General features: G+C 42.8%; 1 protein-coding gene across 1 annotated transcript; it reads left to right on the top strand.

Moving 5' to 3' along the window:
* Nucleotides 1-137: 137 nt before the first annotated feature.
* On the top strand, nucleotides 138-27,369 carry LOC140992213 (large neutral amino acids transporter small subunit 4-like). Its single transcript, XM_073462504.1, has 14 exons — nucleotides 138-346; nucleotides 3,710-3,933; nucleotides 9,856-10,066; nucleotides 10,169-10,224; nucleotides 10,480-10,556; nucleotides 18,719-18,811; nucleotides 19,111-19,244; nucleotides 19,697-19,908; nucleotides 23,362-23,505; nucleotides 23,995-24,121; nucleotides 24,219-24,351; nucleotides 24,698-24,771; nucleotides 25,438-25,561; nucleotides 25,673-27,369. Exons 2-14 carry the CDS (start codon nucleotides 3,774-3,776, stop codon nucleotides 25,832-25,834), a joined length of 1,707 nt encoding a protein of 568 aa, XP_073318605.1. The 5' UTR covers nucleotides 138-346; nucleotides 3,710-3,773; the 3' UTR covers nucleotides 25,835-27,369.
* Nucleotides 27,370-27,941: the final 572 nt, after the last annotated feature.

The following is a 27,941-nucleotide window of genomic DNA, read 5'->3' as shown; positions in this document are numbered from 1 at the left end:
TCCTCTGTTAAACCGTGTCCAAACATCCCCACAACTGTTTCCCCAACAGTTTTTTTTTCCAGTATTGAGAAACAACACACATGTAATATTGTCGCGCTCTGATTGGCTCCGGTCGGTCTCTAGCTCAGCCACGGGCCAATGGGGAGGCGGGGTTGTTTGTGTACGGCCGCTGCGCTGCTTATAAAGCGGCAGCAATGAGGGATGAGAGGAAAAATAGTCACCCTAAAGAAACCAAAGAGTCGACCTCCCCCCCGCTGCTCTGTGTGTGTCTGTCGTCGAGGGACATTTCGGACGCGCGGAGACAGATCCGACTGAGGCTCCATTGTCCCTGAATCCACAGGCTCAGGTAGGCTGTCCGCACCAAGGATGCTCTGACACACTGCACTTCACCGGAGGAGAGGCTGACTCATACTGCTGGCGCGTCTCACAGAGGGAACCACCGTCTCTCAGAGACACAGTCTCACAGAGACACAGTCTCTCAGGCAGCGCTTGGAGCGAAAGTGTTTCCTCTCTGTGTGTTTCTTGATGTCTAATGGCTGCAGAGATGAAAACTGGAGCTGCAACAGCCTTCGACACTGTTTTCAACTTTTAAGTTTCAGTGTTTTATCGAACGGGGCCATGTCCTCTCCTGCTGATCATTGCGTTAATTATTCACATTTACTACACAACATGCGCAGGGAGCATCATTTAAAGTGGATCGTCATAGTTTCTGTCATTGTCATCATCTCTTCCTCCGTGTCCCCGTGCGTTGCTGTGGCTCGGTGACGACAGTGAGCTCAGCGCTGCTTGAAAGTTTACATTTCATTTTCTTAAAGGAAAATTGTCCCAGTCTCACAGACAGAGACAGACTACCAGCTGAGGCTCCTCCATGAGAAGCCTGTTGTTGACTGTGGGCTTCTAGTTAACTGTCTTTGTCTCAGCAGCCTGATGGGGCTGATTCCCTGCACTGTTGTTGATACTGAACAGCTGAGCGCCTCCTGCGTAGATGCCCGTCAAGGTGCTGACGACCAATCCGGATAATTCCGGAAAAAGTGCGGAAATTGCCTTCAAGATAAAAGCATGTTCACAAGTGCAGAACTGCATTTAGTTTCAGGACCTTTTTTTAATTTGTTGTTAGTCATGTGTCAGGTGCATTACAAGAACAGTTCCCCCCAGTTTGTTTTCATTATCTGCTCAACCCGATGCCGAAAGTGTCATAGTCCTCAAAACATTTTATAGAACTTCACAGCAAAACAGTGTTACAGCACTCTCCTGAACGACTTCAGTAGATGGGAAATGTACAAGTAAAACAGTTGAAAAAAATGAAATGGCTCTATACAGCTTCTGTGGTGTAATCCAAAAAGCCCTGACATCCCAAATTGATTTGAAAACATGTTATGTACACCCTTTATAAGCCAAGAGCCCTAAAGCACACTTCATCTGAAGTGTTGCATGTCAAGAGTGTCAATAATGTCTTTTCAAATCAATTGTAGCTCTTCTAGAGACTCGGATAGGCTAAGTGTTTTTTTTGTGTGTGATTTTTTTTTTACACTTTAAACCAAGTCCACATTCACTTCAGTTGTTTAGGAAAGTGCTGCAACACTGTTTTGCTGTGAAGCTCCATACAGTTCTTGTAGACTATGAAACTTCAGCCGACTCTCCCCCTCAGCATGGGGGTGAATTTTCATTATTGGTTAACTGTAATATATTTAATATAATGTCAAAACTGTGCATCAATTACATCCATCATTTTTGTTGTATTTATATATTTTTATAGCTTTCTATTGCATATTGTGGTGAAATTTCCACCACTGAACTATTAGACTATTTATGTAGCCTGTCTTTCTGTTTAGTGTGGGCTACCTGATAATTTTCTTGATTATAAACTTCAAAGTGGGACTGGCACAAGGTAGACATTTGCTTTAGCCCACATTGGCTTTTTAACTCACAATGTCTCGCAAAGTAGCAGCAGTCATTAGACTCTTATTTTGAAAGAAGCAGCCGGAACCCTGATGTTTTGTTCTGGGTAACGCGGCTGTGAGTGGAGGGGGCTGGAGATGCAGATTGGGGTTGGTGGAGGGAGGGAGGGCGTATTGTGCGGATGATTTCAGTCCAGTTCAGACCAGTTCCAGCTCTGCTCCTCATTCACCGCAATATACTTTGTCTTATTATTCACACACATTAGCTCTGCTGCTAAAAACGCTCAGAATCCAAGTGGAGTCTGGCTGTGTCATCTTTGTTTTTTCCCTGTGCTCAGTGCTGGGGGCGATGAGTGACATTAAGTTCCCGTTCAGACAAAAACAGACTAACAAGATGGTGGGACAGTAATATAACATACGATTCATTTCTGTAATGGATTCGGATCAGGTCATGCATGTGGCCGATGTGTCCCCTGTTAATCTGAGAGAGCTTCACAGGTCCTACATAACAACAGACTGGCACATTATCTTTTCACTGATCTATTTATTTTGTAAATTAGTTTAGCACATAAATATTAATTGAAACAGGACAACATTTCATTTTATTTACACACTTTTATTTGATTGATCCTTCTCCTTGTGTTTTTCTTTCATTCCCTATAATGATGTTGAGTTCAGGTGCAGCTCTTCTGCTCAGTGTGTGGATGATGATGGTGTGTGTGTCAGAGCAGAGGCAGATGCGCGAGCGTTCACGGCACCACACCGACAGTCTCGCGCCGCGCTGGTTCGAACCGGCTGGAACTCGCGCTGCATTCAGGTTTCCTGGAAATACACAGTTGTTTTTAACCAAAGTCGCTTTGTCACACCAGACACAACACTGAAACATTTCCGTTTATGTTTCCACACGAACAGAGGGACGTCCAGCAGGTAGTCGTGTCCCGTCGATGTTATATTTATCACCAAATCACGGTTAGCAACATTTGGGTAATTTATATTTTTATCTGTGATCTGTTGACAACAAAATAATTAAGTAAGGAACCATGAAAATGTTGACTTTGGTCCTAGTATCAAACTCAGTAGCTTTAAAAATGAGTTTGTAATGTAAAAGCTCAGCAGAAACAACAATTTCTGACAATAAATATCCCTCTACAGTCTTCCCCCACAGGGACTGAATGCAACATCAACCTCACGTGTAGCTGCTGCACGAGCTATGTCACTAACAGCCAATAGGAGAAGACCTGCTAAACCCTAAGGCCAATCAGAGATGTCAGGGGGCGGGAGTTTTTTTATTATTTATAGGAGGGGTTTGAGCACCTCAAAGTCCTCAGCTGTTTTCTGTTTATGGGAGTCTTCCTCTGCACTGCCATCATCATCATCGACTAGAACAAAGAAATATCCACGGTCCATCATCGTAGAGTCATTCAAAACACATTATTTTGAAATCTAGCAGCCCTGAATCAGAATCAGTTTTGTTGGTCAAGTATCTATTATACACATATAAGTTGCTCTCAATTTACACACAGAGCAGATAGATAAGACTGCAGCTAAAAATAAAGATATGTAAACAAAAACATAATGCAACATGCAAATACAAGTAGGTAAACAAGAATACAATAGTGCTGTAAACATGTGGAACCATGTGTTCATAGTAGATAACTGTATTTGTAAAAGTTCCTATTAAGTACCAGTGCAGCATTAGTACCACATATTATCTGATATCATTCTCTCTGTCTTTTTAATATTCAACCCCAGGAGAGATCTTAATGTCATGATCATCCTCTCATCATTATCCCCACCGTCTTGTCTTCCAGGCTCCAGCAGCCTCTCCCTCACCTCCAGTCAGGCCAGTGAAGTGCTACCTCTGACCCAGCTGAGATGGCTCCCACCCTCGCCACAGCCTTCTCCCGCCGCTGGTGGATGGCGGTGACGGCGGTCATTGAGAACCTGCTTTTCTCCGCTGTGCTGTTGGGCTGGGGATCCCTGCTCATCATGCTCAAGTCTGAGGGCTTCTACTCCTACCTGTGCCAAGGACCTGGTGAGTCAGCTTCATATGGGTTATCATATTTAATAAAGGACAGGTGCATTTCAGGACTGCTGAACGGAATGTGTGACTGCATCAGTAGTGGAAAGTAATGCACTACATTTTCTCAATTGTACTTCAGTATGATTTCAGGAATTGTATATTACGTGAATATTTAAATGTTATGCAACGACCCCAGGTATCACTGAGAGGAACTCATTTTATGCAATAACACTGGAATTAAATGAATAACTTTACATCATAAAAAGAGAGAAATGGGAACTATTTGTCAATATCATTCATTGCTTGCTACACGAACACACCTCATGTATATACATATATCTCATCTGAAGCTAACAGTCCTGTTTGCTACCAGTATTTTACAAAAACTGCCTGGGCTTTATGGCTTTAATCTGAATGAGATGTTAATGACATGACCCTGCATGATGACGCGCTGAGCATCTCTGAGCTGCTGAGAAGCCAAAAGCTTTCAGATGACTGATTGCGACACCCCAAGGTAATTTATTCTGAGTGGGTGTGGTGGAATTATGGAGATTTAAGGACACACAAACAAGCTTTTTCAAAAAGTGCTCACAGCCTCGGCCTCTCCGTATTCTACAGTTTTCATTCATTTCACTACACTGTTATGTCCTGTTAACTGTGAGGACTGCACCTGATAGCTGAGAAGCAGCTACCTGCATATTAGCAAACACACAGGATTCTTGTTGATCCAACAGTTTGGTTTTTCTCATGGGAAACAAGTCAAATGGCGGGCGCGCTCGAAACAAGCTTCAAAAGCAGCCATAAGGTCCACATTCATCCCCTCATTCATAATCATCACACAGGCTGTTTTCTGACTTTGTCTCTTTGATCCTCTGATTGTCCCTCTGGCTGTGTATTCCTCTCTCTGTATATGCTACAAAGGAGCACTGATGAAAGCCTTGCTGGCTTAATTTTTGCATATAAAGCCTTTTAATGGTTTTATCCCTCTCACGCTATCACATGACCCCATCTGAGAGCACGGCCATTGTCACTGTACGCCTGTATTTCCTGCTTGTAGATTATTTCTCATTTCCGTCAGTGGCTCCAGCATGTGTAGCTGTGAATGAAAACTGATGATCCACTGATGTCTGTGAAGGCAGCCTGTTTATCTGATTGGATTAGGTATCAGCTCAGGTCTCCACATTCTTGTCACAGCTCTCTGACCTGCTAAGTGGCGTTAAATCAACAGTTTTGATGTTTACTTGTATGTCTGAAATCAGGTCAAGAAGGTGCAACGTAGACTCTTTTTGTGGTGTTTCTCAGTGTTTGTCTAGCTTCAGGGCCAAATATGAGCAAACATTTAGTGTCCTACTTTAAGTGTGTATTGTCTGAATTTATTATTAGCTTTAAATGCAATGTAATCTTTGATACAGTGGCGAATTTGGCAAACTGTGAGCCCTACTTACTACTCACAGTAGGTCAGATTGAGTGGGTAAGTTACAGTCCTTATTAGTGTAGACACCATTTTCTTGTGCTCGTGCTGTAGTAGAGATAGTAACACAAAGAGGGGATTTTACATTAAAAAGTCAGACAATCTGAATGATTTCCACTTGATTTAACTCCCTCACATTAGCTTCAGCTGAACTCAGATGCATTTTTGCACAAAACAAGGACTGCAGATTCTGTCTCTCATCTCCTACATTAGAAATTCTCGAGGAGGGGATCTCACCTCAGCCAGTATTCACAAGAGGAACAAGTACAGGGACTGAAAACAGTTTCAGTGCTGCTTCTGAAATTGTTCCCCTCATTTGCTATTCGGTGTTTGCTGAAGACAGGTCGTCTTCACAGTGTGTCCGTTAAAAACAACATGGGACACGATGCAGGTCACGCACAATGCGTGCTCATATTTTATGAGATTACTGAGCATCATTTGTTCCCTAGTTTTAATGCATTGTTGCATTTTGGGTCCTCTGTATGGGGTCTAACAGCACTACAAAAGGGAACAGAAAGTTAATACGTCATTTTAGTATGAATATGAGTATGCAAACCCCTGCATTCATTATGTTTCTCCACTCAACCGGATGCTTGTGACAGACGGCTAATGACACACTAACTCAGAGATGAGACAGCATTCAGACTTTGAGCTGGCCAGACTACAGTGGTTCCACATATTGTAAAGTTAGTCCAGTGCTTGCCTGAGGAAGCAAGGCACTGTCCCAGAATGTTGGGGAGGTTTCACCAAGTGGCATCACCTTCTGCAGCAGCATGTCTGATGATGTACAATAAGAGCCACAGCAGATCAGGTTTATGAAATGTCCTGTTATCACATAGGAAGAAGGAAAGAGGGTGAGAAAGAGGTGTGTTGGAGACATTATACATAAAGTCACACTCTGGGTTAGGCCTATTTATCCTGCACAGATACGCTGTTTGAGTTGGCTGCATGTTTAATTAGCACGTATACCAATGAACAAGAGACGGATACCTCCCCTAAAGTTCACAGTTTCTATTTCTGCACTGTGGCTCTGTTTCAAAGAGCACATTCCTCCTCGTGTTTGTGAAACTCGTGTTGTTGTTCATCCGTTCAGAACAGCCTGCTCCCCCACACTCAGGTTGGGGTGGCTCTGATGGTGTGAAGTGTGTGTGCTATGTTCCTGTGTCACACGGTGGAAAGAAAACTTGTACATTCCTTTGTATAACTCATCAGCTGATCTCACATCCTTTTGTCTCTCTTTTTTGTCACGACGCGACCTTCAGACAAAACGTGTGTTTTTACTGTTCGCGCCGCCACTTGAAAAGCTTGTTTGTGGTCAGGGTGAACAGAATGTATGCCACCACTAAAAGTAAACAGTTTGTGTGTATTCTTGTATGTTTCTTGTTGCCCTGAGGCCTTTATACATTACCATCACTTGACCCCATCAGCTTTAAACAATAGTGAGTGTATCCTTATATAAGCAGCCTTTAATCATCTGAGAGATCACTGCCTGCTATTTGTCTGTTGATATGGCCACTATTACATGGATGAGGTGTGTGTACGGTAGGATCTGACTGCATTATTCCACCTGACATCCTTTGTGATCGAGCCACGGTCAGTGTATGCTGATGATCAGGTTGAGGAAACAAAGCTGTTTGTTCATCCTAGTAATCATTAAACCAACTGACTCCATAGGAGGTGTGTCCTTGACATCCACTTTACATATAGGAGATGCTTATATTTCCGAAGGGCAACACATTTGGCAAGAAATATACATGACATGGTGTTGAGATGAAGGAGCAGGCACACAGTGAACACAGGGTGAGATTCATCAGGAAGAAATGTTCGCAGATGATCAAGTCAGCCTTTTAAACCCTTGAGTGCCTGTATTTGTGTGCGTGTGTGTGGTCCGGGCTCTTCTCTTATTGTTTGCTCTGGCCATTTGATTAGTCAGCAGCTGAGGCCACTGGGGGACAGATGCTGCTCTCCTCTGTGAGTCCAACAGTCAGCACTTAAAGCTCCAATACACCTCAAAGAGTGTCGAGCACTTAATCTCCATATTGACGTAAAGGTTTGATCGCAAAGGGCTTTCCAGCGCTGATACTGAAGCACATGTTTCGAGTTTTTAGCCCTGTAAAGTAGTTATTATTAACACAATAATAATTATCATCAGGATCAAAATCAGCTTTATTGGTCAGGAATTTTACTTATGTTACACACATAAAGCTGGACAGTTGTCATAGATTTATAGATGGGAAATCTGCAAAGACAACAGAGCAAACTCCATTTGCTGAGGAAGATTGTGTGACATGCCTGAGAGCTCCAAAACATCTACTAAATGGACCCTGTGAGCAGATTGTTTGTCAGTTCGTATTCATTATATAATATATCTCTACATGATCTATAATTAGTGTACTTGAATACAATGCACCATGGTGTCTGTGAATGACAGAGCGTTACAGCTCCACGTCCTCATGTTAAATCTCACTAGTCCTTTCTGCAGCTGCTTCTTTTTTAATGCTCAGATGTCCCCATATCTCTCTTAAAACAACACTGCAGTCATCAGATGTTCATTTAGCCAAACTAGTTGATCACCTACTTATACGCTGCACTAGGATGCAATTAATATGACATAGTAGCTTCCTGTTCTAAATTCTCCCCCTAGCCCAGAGGCCCGCCTCAACACCTCCTCCCTTCATCCTTTTACCTTAAGCTGGCTCAACAGAGGTAGACAAATCAACGTCACACACCCCTTAATGAACAAGCAGATTTTCAGTTCTGTTTATTAGACCCAGCTAAGACTTTAGCTGCTGTTGACAACTTGCCCCCAGGGCTCAAATGAAGAAAACACTCTGATGACTAAGTTCTTTATAGCTCCCTCCCTCCTCCAGACATGTAAAATGTGGTAGCTGCTGAGTCTGTCTCTATTGTTTTCCTGGCAGTTGATCAAAAACAAGTCAAGGTGAGGAGTTGTTTTCCTCTATCAGTCGTCCTCTTCGTCCCCTGTCTGTCTGTCTGTTGATACCAGAAGAGTTTCACCACAGGCAACAGTCTAATAGAGCAGATAGACAGAAATAGAGTGCACATGAACTCAGTGGACTGTGTTTACCAGTGATTCAGGAGAGCGAGCCAGTATCTGTCTGTGTGAAACTGTTACAGAGAGTTCCCCTCCACCGTGCCTGGTGGGTGCCGCTGTGACTATTTCTGGCACCTGTTTACCATGTATTGTGTTGTTTTCCTTCGAGGTTTGTTTACTTGACCTTTAATGAGTCTCCTGGCTTTACGATCAGCAGCTCAGCCCTAAGAGAGAGGGAGCGGTAGAGGGAGAAGCTCAGACTTCAAAGAGCAACATTAGGAATGAGCTCCCTTTTAATACTGAGGCATTTATTTTAGATCATGCCAAATACTCTTATCAAGTCAGCAGGTTTATTTACTGGTTTTTATTCCATAATGATTATTTCAGGAACAGAGAAATGATGATGGATTGTGTACACATCCAAAGGTTGATTTAAAGGTTGGATTCTGAGGTTTGATTCACTTATTAGCATGAAGGGAAAAGTTCACCCAAAAATGAAAATTCAATTGTTGTCTACACGCCAATGTAAAGTCAGGTGAAGTTCTACAGTACACAAAACTTTTCTGGAGCTTCACAGCAAAACAGCTCTGTAGCATTCTTCTAAACAACTGAAGTAAACGGGGGCTTTAAAATGTAAAAAGCAACCGAAAAATGGCTTCATACAGTTTGTCCAACATAATCCAAGCCCAAGCCCCAAAAGATGTTGTTTAAACCCTTTTTAAGGACAAAACCTCACTGTAGCTATTAAGCTAAAAGCATTAGCGCACACCCCTTCTGAAGTGGGTGCACAAGGTCGACCACGTGTCAAGGGTGTAAATAACTGTGCTCGTGCCTCTGGTCTTTTGACCTACATGCTACTGTTATCATACTAACATGCTCATAATGACAATGAAAACAATGCTAATTATTACCAGGTATAATTTTACCATGTTATGTCTAAGCATGCTAATATTTGCTAATTAGCACTAAACACAAAGTACAATGGAGGCTGATGGGAATGTCATTAGTTTAGCAGTTATGTGGTAATAAACCAAAGTATTGGAAAAAAATGTCAACATGATGAAAGTGCTACATAGAAAGTTCAGGTATGACCAAAGTTGTTTGGATATATCCTGTGAGGACCATGACTGTACGAAAAGTCTAAAGGTTGTTGAGATATTTCCCATGTATGTAGTGAAAGTAGAAATATTAAGTTACATAAAATGACACACTGCAGTACAGTACCTCAGAAATGTATGTTGGTACAGTATGTAAGAAAACTCACAGTTACATTCCACCTTTGGGTACAGAGCTTTGCAGACAGGTTGGATACCTTAAGTACGTTGACAGAATGACATCCAGTTTTGTCTGAGTTTAAATTTGAAATCTTTCCAACTTCGCTCTCATTTTTCTCGCTGTTTTTCTCCAGAGAACAGCTCCAGCCTTAACCTCTCCAAAACGAACACAAGTGGAGGTACTGAGGAGTACCTGGAGATGAACGGCTGGACCATCTGCAAGGACCAGGATGAGATGCTGAACCTGGCTTTCACTGTGGGCTCCTTCCTGCTATCTGCCATTACCCTGCCCATGGGCATTGTCATGGACAAATATGGTCCAAGGAAGCTACGACTTCTGGGCAGGTAAGGCTTGAGAAGAAAGTCCATCTTCCCATGATGTTATATGATATTAGACATTAATGGCCTACTTGGTTTATTTATTGCCTTACTGCTTTGTGTTCCCAGTGCCTGCTTTGCCTTCTCCTGCCTCCTCATCGCCTACGGTGCCAGTGATCCCAACAGTGAGTATCCCTACTCGTGTCATCTCACATACAGTACATAACTTTAACAGCATCACATGTTCACTCAAAAGCCATACTGCCTCTCACACTGCTCTCAATAATGTTGCTTTTGTAGGTCAGCCATATTGCACAGCAAACAGGTCACATGTATTGATGCAGCAGTGACACTTTAATCAATCACTTGTTGGAGTTACCTTAGGTCATCAGACTAACAGCATCTCCAAACTAACAGTGAATCTCCTTTCTCTCTGGCAGATCTGTCCATCCTGATCTTCTTTGCCTTGGCATTGAATGGGTTTGGAGGCATGTGCATGACCTTCACTTCTCTGACGGTGAGTAGAAAAGCTTGACCAAATTTACTATGCTTATATTTTCACATTACAGCTGCTTGTAGTTGATAGTCTTTGAAACCGCATCTGAACCGTCAAGAGACACTAATAGCTAAATCAGACTGACAGAATGATTCATAACTGTAAAATTTCTGACCGAACTCATTAATCTCATTGGAAATGGCTGTTACAAGTGGATTTGCCCAAGGATGCAAAGTACATTTGCATGGAACTTGGTCTAGAGTTCAGCTTTGGTGAACTTAGACATGCATTTTAAACTGTTGACCAATAGCAAACAATCCTGCCAGTACTGTCAACTGAGGCAGGCAAACAGAGGACCGGGTCGTCCATGGAAGAAGCATAAATGAGCTGTATCAAACCACCTAACTATATACAATGCCGTTTTTTATTAAAATGTCAGTATCAGCAAACCAGAATGACATAATGCTGAGATTTAATATGAAGGGAAATTAAATGAGGAAGAGCGGATGTGGAGAAAGAGAGGCAGGAGAGTGGACTAGAGCAGTGATGGCATCAGACACTGATGGAGAGAGGATAAAACAAGAGGTTCAGTGGATGGAGAGAGGGATGAACAGAAAGACAGATGCGTCAGAGAGGAGGACGACTTAAGAGGATGGAAGAGGACACAGAGAGATGTCTGAGCAGTTGAAGAGAGAGCGGTGGGAGAAAAGGATGAGCAGTGATGTGCGGACTACAGAGGATGGGAGGGAGGGATGGAGTGAATAAGGGAAGCCAGTGGTCAGGATGATCTCATCAGAAAGTGCTGCATCACAGGAGAGTCCACGTGAGAGAGAGACAGAGGATGAGAGTGGTTCAAAGAGAGCGAGTCTGCATTGGTAATCTATTATTCACTCCTGCACTGCCGCTCTGGCTAGTAGCCAAAAAAAGACCTCTCCTCATTTCTTTTTCATCCACATGAGAACACATGGGTCACTAATGTGTGTGTGTGTGTGTGTGTGTGTGTTGTTGAGAGTGCAAGTCTACAGATGTGCGATTGTTCTAACAGCAGAATAGAATGTGTTTTAAAGGTGAGAGGACATTTTTAGGGTCTTTTTTTTATTTTTTATTTTTAAAGAGGAGTTCCGATCTTTACTGTGCGGTAAACACATCGACAAACTGCATTGTAACCATTACATCAGAGGTGGATTGTTCAATTTAAAGTTTATTCATATACGATACATTTTGCGACAGTGTCACTTGCAGCCTGAACAGTCTGTTGCTTTATCACAAAACACACTGAGAGCAGAGACAGGCTGTCGCTGAGGAGACAAACAGGAAGCAGCGACAGGGGAACTGAGTGTGCGTCTCTCCACCCATGCTTCGGTGTTTCCTATTCAAGCTGCCTTCTGGGACCCTGACTGACACACACACACGCAGAAGTTGCTCAGCTGGTTTCATCCCCCCTCCACCCACCCCCCCGTCTTTAGTCTCAGCCTGATTGTTTTTGTCCTCTCAAGTTTCAGCTGCTCTCCTTCAGCAAGGCTGGGCCTGCACAATACTGTATGTTACTGTATGTAAGCACTGTGTGTGTGTGTGTGTGTGTGTGTGTGTGTGGTTGTTTTAGCTCTGGAGGGCCTCTGACCGACTGTATGCTCTCTGCAGGCCTCGACAAATGTTTCGTTTATAGAAGTGCCTCGGTTTATGTGTGTGTTTAAAAGTATCTGCAGGTTTTGTGTGTGCAAAAAGAGACATAATAGATAATAAGTAATTGCCTGTAACGGCTATTTCTCATGGCTGCAAAGCTCCGACACAGAATCTCAGGCATCATTGGTCATTGAAACCCCTCAGGTCAGGGTGACACACCCAGTTCACAGAGTGTGTGTGTGTGTGTGTGTGTGTGTGTGTGTGCGTTTAGTCATTTGGGACTAGAGCCAGAGGTTTCTTTCACCCTCTCTTGCTAAATCTAACAAGCTCAACGTGGACTGTTTGCCTCCCTCTCTGTTATTTCTTCTCTTTATCTATCACTGCTTGACTTCCTCATTCTCCTGTGGACGCACACTCAGCAGCGCTCAGTGTCCCGGAGCTGGAAAACAGGGAGTGAAGCTGACGAGAGGAGGAGGAGGAGGAGGAGGAGGAGGCGAGCAGGGTGTTTAAATCCCTCTGTGCTTTTCATTCCTCCCAGTCTGTGCTTGTAAACAGCTTCATGTTACACAGAATCTCTCCAAGTGTTCCCAGACAGACCCCCTCTACATACATACTGTACATCTACACCCACACATAGACTTGGAGCTCCTCCTCCTGTTTCCCGTCTGGTTTGCGGCACGTGTTTGAGCCCCCTCTGTTTGCTGGTGTTTAGCCTCCCAGTCTGAAGCTCCGCACACTGCCCTGATCTACTTTCTGTCGGATGCCCTCTAATGTGTATTTCCTCTATTCCCAATCCCTTTTTTTCTGTGTCACCGGACCATCTGGGAAGATTATTACAGGTTCGCTGAACATCTGACTGATTCCCTGACTGAACAAACTAGCCATTGGTGTGTTTTTTTGAGAAATCTAAATGCTCCACACATTTTCTCCACTAATGACTGAAATGTTATGAAGCATACACACATGTAGTGAGACCTCTCTTTGTAATACTTTTTACCATGCTGCTGGAAATGGCAGGGCGAGATGGAGGAAGTACAGTATATGCTCTGTTTACTACACGTGACCGCACGAAACAAAGGGAACGGAGATGGGGGGTTGGGGGGGGGGCTAAATGAATGAAAAAGGTCAAGAGTCGCTCAGTAATTTGAGATCCGAGCCAGCCAGACAGTTGCTGCTGTCACACTCATGTTGATGTGGCTTTACGCAGTGGAGTGAATTTCTGTTCCAGGTGCTTGTTATATGTAGGTTTTAGGGTCGTCTCTGCAGCTGGAATGGCTGTTAATCCTTTCCAGACACAGAGGGGTCTTAAAATCTCTACTCTTCCATTGACTTATTTCTAGTGGAAACACTTGTGAGTCAGCTTGTTTCAACACAAAACTTATCAAGCTTGGCATTAAAAAATATCCTAGTAGGAGGGAGATGAAGATGACGTCAGGCCGACGGAGGTATGCAGTCTGGTGTTTGTCAGCTGGTGTTTGTTAATCTTCCGGCCCACTTGGCTGCTCTTTATGATGGATGGAGTCCTATCCTGTGCATCAGGACAGGACCGGTCGGAGCTGGTTCTCAATGGTCAGGCAGCTGAAGTTTCCACTTGCCGAAGCAAAGCCTCTTCCTCCTTTCATTTCTCTGTTCTCTACTCTCGAACAGCTCTGTCCAGCTTCCTCTTTCCCCCCTCACCGCCGGACTTTAGGCTCAGCATGTTTTCTCCTTCCCTAGGCCTCTTTGTCACACCAGTTTCTGCCTTTTCCATTTCCATTTTCAACACTCTTATTCAGAGTGAGTGACAAAATCTGTGCAGAAGTGCAGGATGTGCCATTAAGTTTGTAGTAAGCAGAGAAACAGTTAACTAAGCAAGAATCAACACATGACATACGTATTATGTATGAGTGGGTTAAATGGTGTGCAGTGTACACAGCTTTAATCTCCTTTGTCTGCATTGATAACATTAAGTACTTGCACCGAAACAAAATCGAATCACAGCTGAACAGGTTTGTGTGTTGAATGTGTTACAGTGTTAAAAAGAGTCTACAGCCAAGCTAGCAGCTGTGTGTGGATGTACTAAGGCACCAGTGTTGTTAAAGTACCCAGAAGGCATACTTGAGTAAAAGTAAAGAAATCGTGTTAAAATATTAATTAGGTAAATGTAAAACTCACCCATATGAATAGTACATGAGTAAAAGTCTAAAGTATCTGATATTATATGTACTTAAGTATCAACATTGATTCTGGCAATAAATGTACCTACGTATCAAAAGTACAAGTAAATTATACATATATTTACATGTATGTATATACTGTATACTATGGGTGGACCAATTATCAGATCCAATAATCAGCATTTTTCTCGTTATTGGAATAATTTTTTTCAATGGATTGCTGTCTGATATCTGATACAATACATTCTTTGGCTAAAACGCAGCATGTTATCTGTGAAATAACTAGTAACTTAATTTATCAAATAATTGTAGTGGAGTAAAAAGTACAATATTTGACTCCAAAATGTTGAAGAGTGGGAGTACAACGTAGTAGAAAATGGAAATACTGCAGTAAAGTACAGATACCTCAAAATTGTAATTTACAGTAGTTGATTAAATGTACTTAGTTACATTCCACTGCTGCCAGGCACAGTGGTGCTTTTGAGCTAAATGTGTAAGTGTGTCGACATGCTAACATGCTCATAATGACGATGCTAACACACTAATGTTAAGCAACCATCACAATCTTCGTTAAGCATGGTATGCATGTTAGCATGGTCATTTGCTAATCAGCAGGTTGGGTTAAATAAGTTCATTAGGTTTAACCTCCTTCACTACTCTCTGTGCAGCCCTCTCTCTCAATAGCTGTTCTTTTAGTGGCAAATCCAGGGACATTTAAGAGCACTTACATTGTTCCAGGACATTGTGGCAGTGTTCCAGGAACACTTTCAAATGTTGGATTCATCAGCATAACCCATACTAAAGAGATTTTGACAGTTTGCATTTTTTCTTGTTGGGTTCAGTTAAGACCTCCTGCACCCATTCAAGCTAATATTCCAGAACAAGATGTCGTGCTGAGTCATGACAAACAGTGGTGCTTGTATTAAATGCTGAGTTACCTGGATACTGCTCAAACAAAGCCCTGAAATGCAACCACTTACTGATGAACACCAGCATCCAGAAAAAAAATCTGCACCTGCCTCTAACCGAACCCTGCCACCAAACCCTGATCTCTTATCTGCAGGTGACTGCTCTGAAGCTAAAATAGACCTTTAGTTGCTGTCCAAACACTGAGCCCATCTTTGTCTGTATCCTGCCACTATCTGCATGGATACACTGTGACCACAGTGCTAACAAAAGAGCTATTGAGGAAAGAAGCAACAACAAAGTAGATGGTGGGTGTTATTATTTTAAAGAGGTACGACTGCTCTTAGTCTGTTCCTTCACTACTTCCCCTGGAGATGAAGGCACTGATTCTTATATTTGTAAAGTAATCAAGATTAGGAGACTAGTAGAAGCAGTGAAGAGATTAGTAAAGCTTGTGTTAAATGAGGTAGAAAAGGGTAAAGTGAGGGAACAAGGTGAAGTTTCCAGAACAAACAATGGGAATGAGAACTACACCCAACTACAGAGCAGCAGCTTTCCTCAGGCTGTAAGACTCCTCAATTCACACTCAACACTCCACCATTAAAAAATAGTTTTAATTTTATTACTTATCCAATGTGGATAAGTCGGAATCCGACCCAGTGACATGCATTAAGAATAACTACTGTATAATGACTATATGGATAAGTTGTTTGCTTCAGTAGGTCATACAGAGGCAACAGTATCACATTGAGACTGACTGCTGAATAGTTAAAAGGTCCTTGTAGTACAGTTTCATAGAGCGTGGCTAAGCACTCTTCGTTTTGTTCAACTGACAACAATGAATTTGGAGAATTCAGCTACTTTTTAATGGTATTCATGAGCATAAAAGTTTGATTCATACCCAGAAAATAAGGTGTGCGTATTTGTTATATAGCTGACAGATGTTTTCATAGTGACACAGTTCATTGTGACTGTACAGTTATTGTGTCATCACTTTCTTGTTGTGTGCCTTTTAACGGCTGAAGCCACAGTAGACTCTTTGTCCTCAGGTGTTAAACAGCCACAAAACTCACCTGTCTGCTTGACTGATGTGTTATTGACTCCCGCTACAAAAACACTGTTATCTGCTCCCCGTCAAGCCTGACAGCTACTCCTTCCATCAACACACTCATGTTTAATCTATCCTTCTGCTGAGCTCACTAAATCCTACTTCTTCTTTCATGATTAGCAGACAAACCGGTGTATGACATGTTTTTTGAGAACCGTGGTCTCAGCAGCTGACTGTGACTCAGATCTACTGTGACGTGCTTTCTTCAGGCCAACGCTCAGCATCACAAGGGCTAGACGGGGTTTTTACTCTTGTTTGGGCATGTTGCTGCGCTCACAGATGCTTTGAGGTTGTCGCTCTGACACTGCACTCTTCGCTCACGTGATTGAGTTGTTTTCTCCCGCTCACACGTGCGCTCTCAGATGTTATAACCAGTGGCAACAGTGCTGCTACCAAATAAACCTGATCGCAGAGTGAATAAATAAGCTCGGGTGTATCAGTGGAAGAGACACCGTGGAGGTGAATGACAGAGAGGTTAGGGACTGACCTTCCCACACTGTGGCAGCCTTATTCCTTCGGTTATGAGTGGGACTGAACCTAATCATTCACTCTCAGGGTTATCACTGTTTCTTTGAACCCTTCTCTAGACCTAAAATGAACTGCAGCACTCTCCCCACAGCATGCCAATATATTCAACAAGCTGATTCTAAATTGTTATATTGGTACAACTTGTTTTATCGCCTGTGGTCTGAGAAGTCCTCAAGTGATGAAACTTCTCTCAGTGTCGTTCGGAGCTGAAGAGTACGAGTTTGAAAATGAATAAAATGTGTTGGTGTGGAGTTACAAATAAGTGAGCTTAGTCCAGACCTCTGTAGTCCTGTCCTGAGGCTACATTATCTGCTACCAGCATAACGTACACAAATCTCCGACTGAACTTTGGCCATTGATTCGCATTGTGGGCAATACAGCTGTCAGATTTTGACAAGCATCACAATGAAGTCAAAATCTATTGATTTTTTTACTTTCTTGCAGGATGTCCATCATGAGTCAGTGTTGTAGAAGTGCAACGCTAATTCTGTAGAGCACACTTTTAATATCTTACTGGAATGCCACCAATTTAAACATTTATAAAACCCTGGTGCAGAGACAGAACTGCTGTCATCTCCATATGGCAAAGTGGAAGTTTTCTTTTTGATTCACTTGTAATAATTTTCATGCAGTCCCTTACTAAACAGCATATAGAGCAATAGAGCTCTTGCAAAAGACTGGACATGAAAAAGGATCCATCATCACGTACTAGAGCAACAAGAAGTGCAACACTGGGGAAATCCGAACCTGTTGACTTTGCATAGCTACCAAGGCCTAGATTCGTCATGACCACATTAAATCTGCTGAGCTGTACACAAGCTGAGCTGGTCATTTCTTCTAGAAACAACTGGGCCAAAGGTCGCCCATCTCAGCCCTGGTGTTGTCAGTCAGTCAGCCTTCTCCTTTAAAGTGCCACAACTGGATACTTCCACTTGAGCGCCGCTGGTGGAGGAAATTTGGGCTCTTGTTAATTTGGATGTCATGGCAGGGGCACAGTGATTTTCGTAGCTCACCTTTTGGTCCAATTAATCTTGGGAGTGAAGCCTGTCTGGGGTAAGAGAGTTCAAGCAGCTGCCTAACAAGCTGCACCCCTGTGGTGAACACAGCAGCTGTATGGACGGGCAGACAGACAGATGAGGACAAAGGGAGAGGGAGTGGAGAGGAATTTCCTATTTCTGACCCACAATGATGTTACAACCTAATCCCCCCCCCCCCGCCCCCACTATTTTACTACAGTCCCATTTTATTCACTGCTCTTGACTTGATGTTACAACTGTTTACTCTCCAGATGGCATAAATTAAACATAACACTGACAAAGGTGGTAAAACTCTGAGCCACATGTTGCTCTCACACTCTGTGTTGCCATTGTTTTGCTCTGTTCTTGACTTCTTGCAGTCAGATATTTATAGTTTGAAGTTTCCTAGTTCAGAACGGCATGTGCTTTTGTTTCGAGGGTCGAGCGTCATTATGCAAGACTTTACCATCTGTGCTCCACTTCAAATGCTGAAACACAAACAGGTACAGGCAGTACAGGGTGTACTTTGAGTCAATGAAGCATATCAGCAGTCAATAATGTAGACTACTGGGGTGGACTGACGTCATGCACTTCATAAAGATTTCTTCACTTCTTCCAAAGTGAAGTTAGATACCAGTCTGTGCTTTTGCATGATGTGTTAGCAACTGATTTGTTTCCTTTCAGTCCCAGGCTCAGAATGTTTCACAGCTAATGCTAATCACATTTAATTGTAACAGCAAGGTCAAGATTTAAATTGGCTGCTGTTTTTGATGTGTTTTTATCTAAACATTACGTGTATTATGTTTCAGTTAGTCATCTAATCTGTTCTCTCTACTGTCTCAACAGCTCCCCAACATGTTTGGAGACCTGAGGTCAACTTTCATCGCTCTGATGATCGGATCCTACGCCTCCTCTGCTGTCACTTTCCCCGGCATCAAGGTAACATTTGATTTGTGCTCAGTCAGTTACATCACACAATTCCTGATTTACCCCCAAAATTTATGAACTCTTCCTCATCAATTCCATAAGGATTCCTCCTAAAAGGCTATGCTCTTACGTTAAAGCAACATTATGTAACCTTTTTACCCTAAAATAACAGCTTCAGAATCATTTTGATGGTACAGGGTCTTGTAATAGGGTGAATAGTGTCTCTGTCTCAGCCAGTATTTATGACAGAGGTGTTGCACAGAAAGGGATATTGATTCTCAATTATGGTGTGTCTGTTTGGGTGCCTGTAGGTGATCTATGATTTGGGTGCCACCTTCATCACCATCCTGACGGTTTGGGCTGGCTGCGCCTGCCTCGTCTTCCTCAACTGCTTTGTCAACTGGCCTCTGGAGCCCTTCCCCGGCCCAGAGGACATGGACTACACGTAAGACAGACATAGTCACTCTCGCGCACACAAAGGCATATAAGCGTTTCTGTGGCCTCCAGCTATCATTGTTAAGCAGCCATTCTTATGCTATTAGCTAACCTCAGGTTATACCTGCTGTAAATGGATTCCACTGGGCCCAGACAGCCTGCATTCTCCACAGAGATCATTGCATTACCGCAAATACACATGTGCAAGACTGCATTGACATGTGCGCTCACACACTCATGCACAGTAAATCTCTGTGTAATGCAACTGAGGCCAAGTGAGCCCTAAAGACAGGAAAGACCATAAAACCAGATGATCAGCCGGCTTTACTCTGAGTTATACCTGGATCATTTGTTTCCTCCCGTCCTTTTTCTTGTTTCTCCTCCTTTGACTGTAGTCCACGCTCTGTATTTTGCACTCTTTATCACCTTTCACCATCTCCTCTCTTTCCACCGCTCCTTCAGGGTGAAGATCAAGTTCAGCTGGCTGGGCTTTGACCATAAGATCACTGGGAAGCAGTTTTATCGACAGGTGACCACTGTGGGGCGCCGCCTCAGTGTCGGCAACTCCATAAAGCAGCAGCACCAGCCACCCAAAGACCTGGCCACGCAGGAGGCCAACAAGCTGTGCCTGTCCACCGTCGACCTGGAGGTGAAGTGCAAGAGCAAGGAGGAGAGTAAGTCTGAAACAAAACACATCTAACTTAGAAGTTCTATAATATTAGTCAGGTGTTAATGAAAGTAAAAGTTGAAGGTTAATCAAGTTTAGTATGTGTTGCGTGGAAGATTTCACAGCCGTAGTGCAGTGGTATCTGATCTTTAAAACATACAAAACATACCACTGAGAAAATTAGTGTCCGTGAGAAAGAGCAAATCCAAATAGTGAAATCTAACTGCTTCTGAAAATCACAGATAAGTTAAGATAAGTGCTCCCTGTGCTCAAATAATCCAGTCTTAAGCAGAGGCAGTCCCACTCTTTGTTGTTTTCCCTTTGCAAACTTATGCATATTCATCCGAGCATCACAAGAGTCAGTCTGCTGGTTGCATGAAGCGGGCAGGAGAGGAGAGATGCTCTGTGTGCCAGATTGTCTGGAAGCTCCATGACGGACAAAGGCTCTCCACACAACAGACTGTCCCACAGTCCTGGGGGAGAAACGTGATCAGAGCAGTGATACAGATTACATTCAGAACTAAGTCATGAAGCTGTTTCTTTTGTATCTTAGGTAGATGTTTGTAAGATAATAAGTGTCACAATTAGAGCTTGGCACTATGTTTTGAGTTTTTTCAATGCTAACTGAGGATCCTATATCAAACTGATGTGAAAAGCAATTAACTCTTTCGAACTCAATAAGCCCAAAGTCTTCACACATATCAAAAAAACACCCTGTCAATAACTGATCGTTAATAACTGACTTAATACTGAATTAAATCTTGCTCATGATGAGACCTTTACATGACAATTTGATTCCACTGCAAGTTGATAAACATTATAATATTCATTCAAAAAAGACCAAAAACAGCTCAAGCTTCAGTCACAAAGTCTGATGAAAAACCAATTCAAAATACTAGCCTCCAAAAATATCAATCTTGGGGTTTTTAACTTAAATCTAAAGCTGTGCTGTTTTTTTTTCACCGTCTCGTCAATCTTAAAGCCTTGAGTTTGCCGTTATGGATGTCGCCATCTTGGTTTTTTGGAGCCGTATGACAGCAGCATCACCTCGACTCTGACAGACAGGGTCTGACCTACATCTGTACAAAACAATTAGGCACAAGCACCCCTTACATCCCAATGGTATCCCTTAAATGCCCCTTTACCTCTGCCCTACATCCATGCTAAGCTAACCTCTTTTACCCCTACACCTCCAAGCCTCCTCAGGCCGTCCTAGCTTCCCTACACCGAGGTCAGGGACTCCCAGTGGGGGGCAGGGGTTGCTCCCCTCTCAGTCTCTTTGGTACCAAACAGACCGTGGAATTGGATCGGACCCCGCTCTTAGAAAAGCTGCTCAGCAGGTGTGTGGCACACTGGCAGGGAGCCCTAGATAAGCATTATTGAGGTTTGAATGCCAAGCATCAACTAGTTTGTGTGTGTGTGTGTGTTATGAGTGCACTTAGGACATCCATGGTTGGATTCATAACAGCTGGACATGTTTTGTCTGTCAGGAGCTTTAAAGAGGCCGTTTCCTTGTTTCCCCTCTCAGTCTTCTTTAATTTCATGGCAGCTGTGATGGTTGCAGAATATTCACTCATGGTTTCTTTTCCTTGTTTCTACTGAGATCTGAAAGATCAGGGACTGATCCCGGTTTTTAATTTGAACACATACTTCTTTTATTCTATCATCAGTAACAAACACAAACATAGCTATACGAACACACTCCATAGTCATAGTGTACTCTTTTGGTATGTACACTACAGGTAAGAAACAAAAAGCAAACTTTAATCCCGTCAGCTGAAGTCAAAAGATCAAAAAATGCAAAATGCGAGCAACAAAAAGGCAATAGGGAGGATTAAAAAAAAGACAACAACAACAAAAAAAACCTAAAGAGTTATTGAAAAACGGAGCAGAAACCATGAAGCCATGTGAAAGAAATCAGTACACAAAAGGACTGGGGAACAGACACAAGAGCGCAGGATGAAAACAGACAGACTGACAAAGATCTAGGGCAAAAGACAAGACTAGGGCTAATGAACATGAAACACGTGTACACAGAAAAAGAGTGGAAAATGACAAAGACAGGAAGGGGAAAGTAACACATGACACATCTATGAAACCAAACAGGAAATTACAAACCAAAACACCAAACCAGGTCAAAAACAGGTCTCAATGTAATACTGACCCCTCTCTATGACCTACAAAAGCAAACAGGCAACAACCATCAGTGAGAAAATCGACTCTTTCTTTATAATTATTGTAGTCTCTAAACGCCTGTCACCGGGTCAGATTCCGACTTATGTCATAAAATTAAAACTGTTTTTCATGTTCGAGTGCTTAAGATGAACTGAGGAAAGACGCTGCTCTTTAGGCTGGTGGTACAGCCCAAAAACAAAGCCGTCGCCATCATCAGAAACAACAAAAAATGAAAGTTCCTAGTAATACCTTTACTACAATGCAGCATGTGCTTCTAAAAAGTTATAATACCCTGTAAGCCTGACCTGGTACCAACAAATCCCTTCATTTAGCCTCAGCTGGATACCTGTTGTTCTGGGTAATAAACCCATCTGCTCCATCTGTGCACCGACAATTAATTGGTTTGTCCAGTGCTTCACCATATGGGCAGTTGCGTCCAATTTCCATTTATATTTCCAACTTTGATTAATGATCAACTTTTCCTGGAACCCACCTTTCTTTAAATCCCCCTGCACACTTGGCTTCTCATGCAGAATAAGACGTGTTACTGTGGCACACAGGGGCCAGTGGGAATATGTAGACGACAACCACTTCCCTCCATCTTAACAGCCGACTTATCCTGGAAAAGAAGCACTTTGGTGTAGTTTTCCATCACGAAAAGAGAAGGTGAAAAGAGGCAGAAAATCTTGTGTAGGAAACGGACAGGTTCGGGCTTGTAGATGTTTATGAAAGTTCACTGCTGCTGCTTTACCTGCAGACTGTGGACAGTTAAAAGAGATCATGTGGGTTGAAGGGCTGCAGATTTAATTAAAAATTTGAAAATCAATATTCAAATCATAGAAGATGCAAAAAAAAAAAGAAAAACCCAGCATTATAATGAAGGACTGTAGTGCTGCAGAGATGCCCTGGCCAGATGTAACAAAACACACTGACATAGTCAGGGGTTTGGCTAGCCCTTAACCCACCCTGACCCAACAAATGTCATGTCATCAGGATATTTTCAGTGAAAATGAAAATTGTGGTGCAAAAATGATCATTCCCACTAATCATGGTTGCAATATCTGTCAAAATACTCACAATATGATTCTTTTACCATATAGTGCAGGAGTGGGTTCTATGTTTAGAGTACAGTTTTATTTTGTACTGATGAACAATGTGTTTTTGGATGGATGGCTATGTCAGCCTGTTGGTGTGGTCCACCACAGACTCAAATATGTCAGTCACTGTTGACGTGTTGTCAAACTGATTTGATCTGTATTGACCTCTCTTCTTTCATTTCCTGCAGCTCAGTCCTTTATGAAGAGTGTCTTCAGTCCCATCTTTTTGCTGAGCCTCATCACCATGTGTGTGACCCAGCTGCGCCTCATCTTCTACATGGGAGCCATGAACACCATCCTGGAGTCCCTGACAGACGGAGACCTCAGCAAAGGTGTGTTTTGCTGTTAGCACAGATGGTGCTGTGTGAACGGTTGCTTTATATCTTTAACACCTGACCACAAACAGATGTTGGCAGTCGAGGTTACCGCTTATTCTTACGACTACTTATATCTTTTCTCTCTGCTCTTTCACACCTAACATTCCTGTCAACTAAACCGTCTTGTTGCCTGTTGTTAACACAGCTCTGTCTTTCTCTTATCGTTTGTCTTTCTTGCTTTTCCTCTTTTCCTCTCATGTTGGCTTCATGCTGCTCTTGCAGTGGAGACGATGCAAGTGGGTAAGAGACTATATTAACAAAGATCTAACCACCTACCCTCCTCAGCCATCCTCATCACCTGTCTGTCTATTCCATGTTTGCTTGTTTCTATGTGGATCACCCTCTAAACTCTTCATACTGTTCATTTCATGTTCACAACTATGCAAAAATGTAGCATGAAAACATGTCAATAACTCTGTGTCTGTGCTGTTGTCTGTCTCTTAGTGAGCGTCTATACATCCATCTTTGGCGTGCTCCAGCTTTTGTGTCTGGTCACCTCTCCTGTGATTGGCTACGTCATGGACTGGAGGCTCAAAGACTGCGAGGATGAGAATGACAAGTGTGCCAAGAGGTGAGGATGCACATATCAAGAGAAGAAGAAGAAAAAGCAGAAGATGGAAAATGAAAAAAAAAGCCTGACTCTATTGTATTCTGTTCTTTTCAATTAGGGAACCTGGTCAGCCCCGTCGCCCCAGCAAACAGATCCAGAAGATCACCAACGCCACCAGAGCTTTCATTTTCACCAACCTGCTCCTGGTTGGATTTGGAGTCACTTGTATTGTCCCTAACCTGACCCTCCAGGTACGCAAGTGTGCACACACAGTAAAGATAGAAAGGCTTTTTGGGATGCACATTTCCCAGCATGTGCTTGGAAGCTCCAAGTCCCCTCAGTTAAGACTGCAGAGAGAGACTTGTAGAGAGATGTACATGATGTTCAAACAGGAGAGACTCACATGGCAATGCAGCTCCTGGTATTTCTCAGTGCTTTGGTGACACCTACTGGACAAACGACAAAAGTCATTGTGTGTTATTTACTCGCTGTGAATCTCATTTATCAAAGATGAAAGCCATTTCTCAGCAGGGATCTGACCTGGTCCTTAATGAAAAAATAATCTTTTTTTCCCCACACTTTCCTCCTCCTCTGCAGATCCTGTCATTTATCCTGCACACCATTGTCAGAGGCTTCATCCACTCTGCAGTCGGCGGCCTCTATGCTGCTGTGTAAGTATCCCCGCATTACAATGATACTGTATGAAACCAATATACCGTAGAGTATACCATTTACTATGTATCATATGTGGCCAAACATATGTGGACACAAACATTACATGTTTTATATGCATTAAAGACATATACCAGCGTGCATACACACAAAAATACAGAAAAAAACAATTCAATTAGGTTATAAAAGTGTTTTTGACGTGGTTTATAAGAGGAAACTGAATCCGAGTTCCCCGGGCTTGAAGACCTCAGACATCCTGGAGGTTTATATAGCCACTGTAAATGAGAGATAATCTAGGACACTTTTTGCTGCAGTTGAAACTTACCTAAATAGCCAACACTGGTGCATTTACGTAAATACATTTGAAATAAGAATGGGCCTTTTTCAAGATGTTTCCACAAAGTTGGAAGCACATTGCTGCCTAAAAAATGTCACTATATGCTCCAGCATTAAGATTTCATGCCCTGGTTCAAACCATGAAAACGCGTGTCCACATACTTCAGGCAATATATGTATGATCACCTGTGTGTGGGTGTAGTTTTAATTGGATTGGCTTCAGTTTGAATTGAACCTTACCCATAGTACCACCTCAAGAATAATACCTCGGGTTAGTAATAACCCATATGACGTCATTAACCATATGACACGTTATTTGTCCTGTGCAGGTACCCATCCTCTCAGTTTGGCAGCCTGACAGGCATGCAGTCCCTGATCAGCGCTCTGTTCGCTCTGCTCCAGCAGCCTCTCTTCATGGCCATGGTGGGACCCCTGGATGGAGACCCTCTATGGGTAAGTTGATGGAGCAAGTGCAGTGGGAAAAATATTTAGAACTAGACCTTTTTAGAGCAGTTGTTGCAATTTTTAGTCGTTATGTTGGTCTGACCCTGACCTTGTCTTCAGGTGAATGTGGGCCTGTTGGTGCTGAGCATGCTGGGATTCTGCCTGCCCCTCTACCTGATGTGCCACAGCCGGCACCTCCAGCGCCTCAGAGACGAGTGCGACGAGGATCCCAAGATCTACGTCAAGATCAACGACGGCAACAAGCCTGAGGCCTTCGTCTAGATAAAGAATGGAAAGAAAGATGATCTTTTAAAACCAGAGACGACGAGCTACACTACACAAAGAGACATATAGAGAGAAGAGAGGGCAGGGGAGAGTGGCGTAGGTCATGTGATAAATTCCATGACCCTGTCATCCCTGACGGTGGAGCACCTCTCAGTTCACCCCTCACATTCCCCTGAAACACACTCACTCACGCCATTTTACTGCCAATCATACATTGTCAAATACGACTGCACATCACTGTGACACCAAGTTTCACCCTCCATGATACACTGTGAGAAACCTGACACACATACACACCTGTTCAAGCCCCATTGAGAGGTCCCACTCCCTCGACCTCATCTCTAAACTGAGGAGGAGACAGACTACTGGGAGAGACTTTTTATATCTCCCCAAATGATACCTCTTCACATCTTTTTTTCCCTCATGTCATTTTTATTTCTCTGGTTTAGCCTCCTCCAGTTCTACCTAAGAAAACATAGAAGAAGAAGAAGATGCCAGCCAATGAAAAGCAGCAGTAAAAGAAATCTCAGTGACAGTATTGTTTTAATTGCTTTTAAAGTCACCTCACAGAAACTGACTGTGGTGTTGTGAACATTGTTCAGTGTACCCATGACGATCTTTGCTTTCTCATTGGTCCGAGTTTGTCTGAGGTGCCACGCATAAAGACAGAAGCGGCACCCTTGGTCATGGCATCTCTGCTTCCTCCTGTGCTTGAGGGCATTAACTGACAGCAGTTATGGTAACAGTTCAATTGAAACGCAGTGTGCGTTAGCTCATTTACCAGGTTTCACAGATGAGTTAGTGGAGAAAACACTGCATGTTACATAATGCAGCGTGAGAAAAAAAACTGGTTTCTGAGGCCAGATAATCTACATTGCATGATTCCAGAGACAGTGCTGGTCCTATATTACTGTTTCACTAGTGGAGGAAAACACACTCAACTTGCCATGACAGTTTTTTTGTGTTTGGAATATGTACTCTTTTGTTGTTTTTAAATGTTTTCAAATGTATTTACTTGCAATATGATCGCAGATGTGTTGTTAAATCTTTGTACCCTAGACATAATCTGACGATGCGAAGGAGGAAGTGTCTTTAGAGTCGGTAGATTGGACAAAGATATTATAGATTGATATGGTGTGTTATCAAAGGTGGGTGGGCGTAGAGGTGGAGCCTCTGCGTTATTCTACTCACTACGCGCACATATTCTTGATTCGATGTAGCAATAAGTGCTTCTGTGAGGTGCTGGGCAACATGTTGACACACAATCACACTCAGACAGATGATCGTGTAGATTTTATGGACTGTATTTCTAAATCAAAAAAAGGTGCTAGTTGAATTACAGAAATGTTATTTGTTGACGCGGTGGATTCCAAAGAGCCAATCATGTTACCATTTCAAATGACTACTTTGCTCTTGGTTTCATATCACTTTTGTCATAATTTGCCGCTAGCAGGCTGATACAGACGCATTCCTCCAGCGACTGAGAAAAATGAGACGCAACACAGACAATAAAGAGTCTTTGTTTTTGAGAAGTCCAGATGAAGCTTTGTGTGTAGAGAACGAAAGAGGAGGGTATTAATTGCTGTCTGATTCAGCCTGCCGTCTTCAAATGCCATACAGAGAAGCTCCTCAGTATTCTTCCTGCCTGGCAGTAACTCACAGAGGCACTTCCAAAGACAGCCATGACCCTCAGAGTGCCTCTCTAAGTTTCCAGATGATGGGAGGAATGGATCCAGGCAAGATGTGGCGCACCCAGCCCCCCATCCCTCCATCTATCTATCCATCTTTCATTCACCCATCCATCTGCAAAATCTTGAAATGTTAACCGATGACAGGTGACAGAGCTGAGAGACAAGCCTCTGCTGCCATCAGATGAATGACTAAGTGAGAAATGAATGGCACATGATGCACTTTAGACCTCTAGAAATGGACCTCACTCATGTGTTTCTGTATAGCAGTGCATGGCTGCCTCCTGGTGGTGCATGATACAAAGAATGTATATTCAGAGCATCAGATGCTGATTTTTAATTCAGAACATGGGAATGGAAAGACACTCTTATTTTTTTATATTCACAGACACACAAACTATTGCTTCACATTATAT

The sequence above is a fragment of the Pagrus major genome, chromosome 2 (assembly GCF_040436345.1).
Source record: "Pagrus major chromosome 2, Pma_NU_1.0".
In the NCBI taxonomy this organism is placed as follows: Eukaryota; Metazoa; Chordata; class Actinopteri; order Spariformes; family Sparidae; genus Pagrus; species Pagrus major.
The sequence above is the reverse complement of the archived record's forward strand: the minus strand, read 5'-3'. Positions and strand labels throughout refer to the sequence as shown.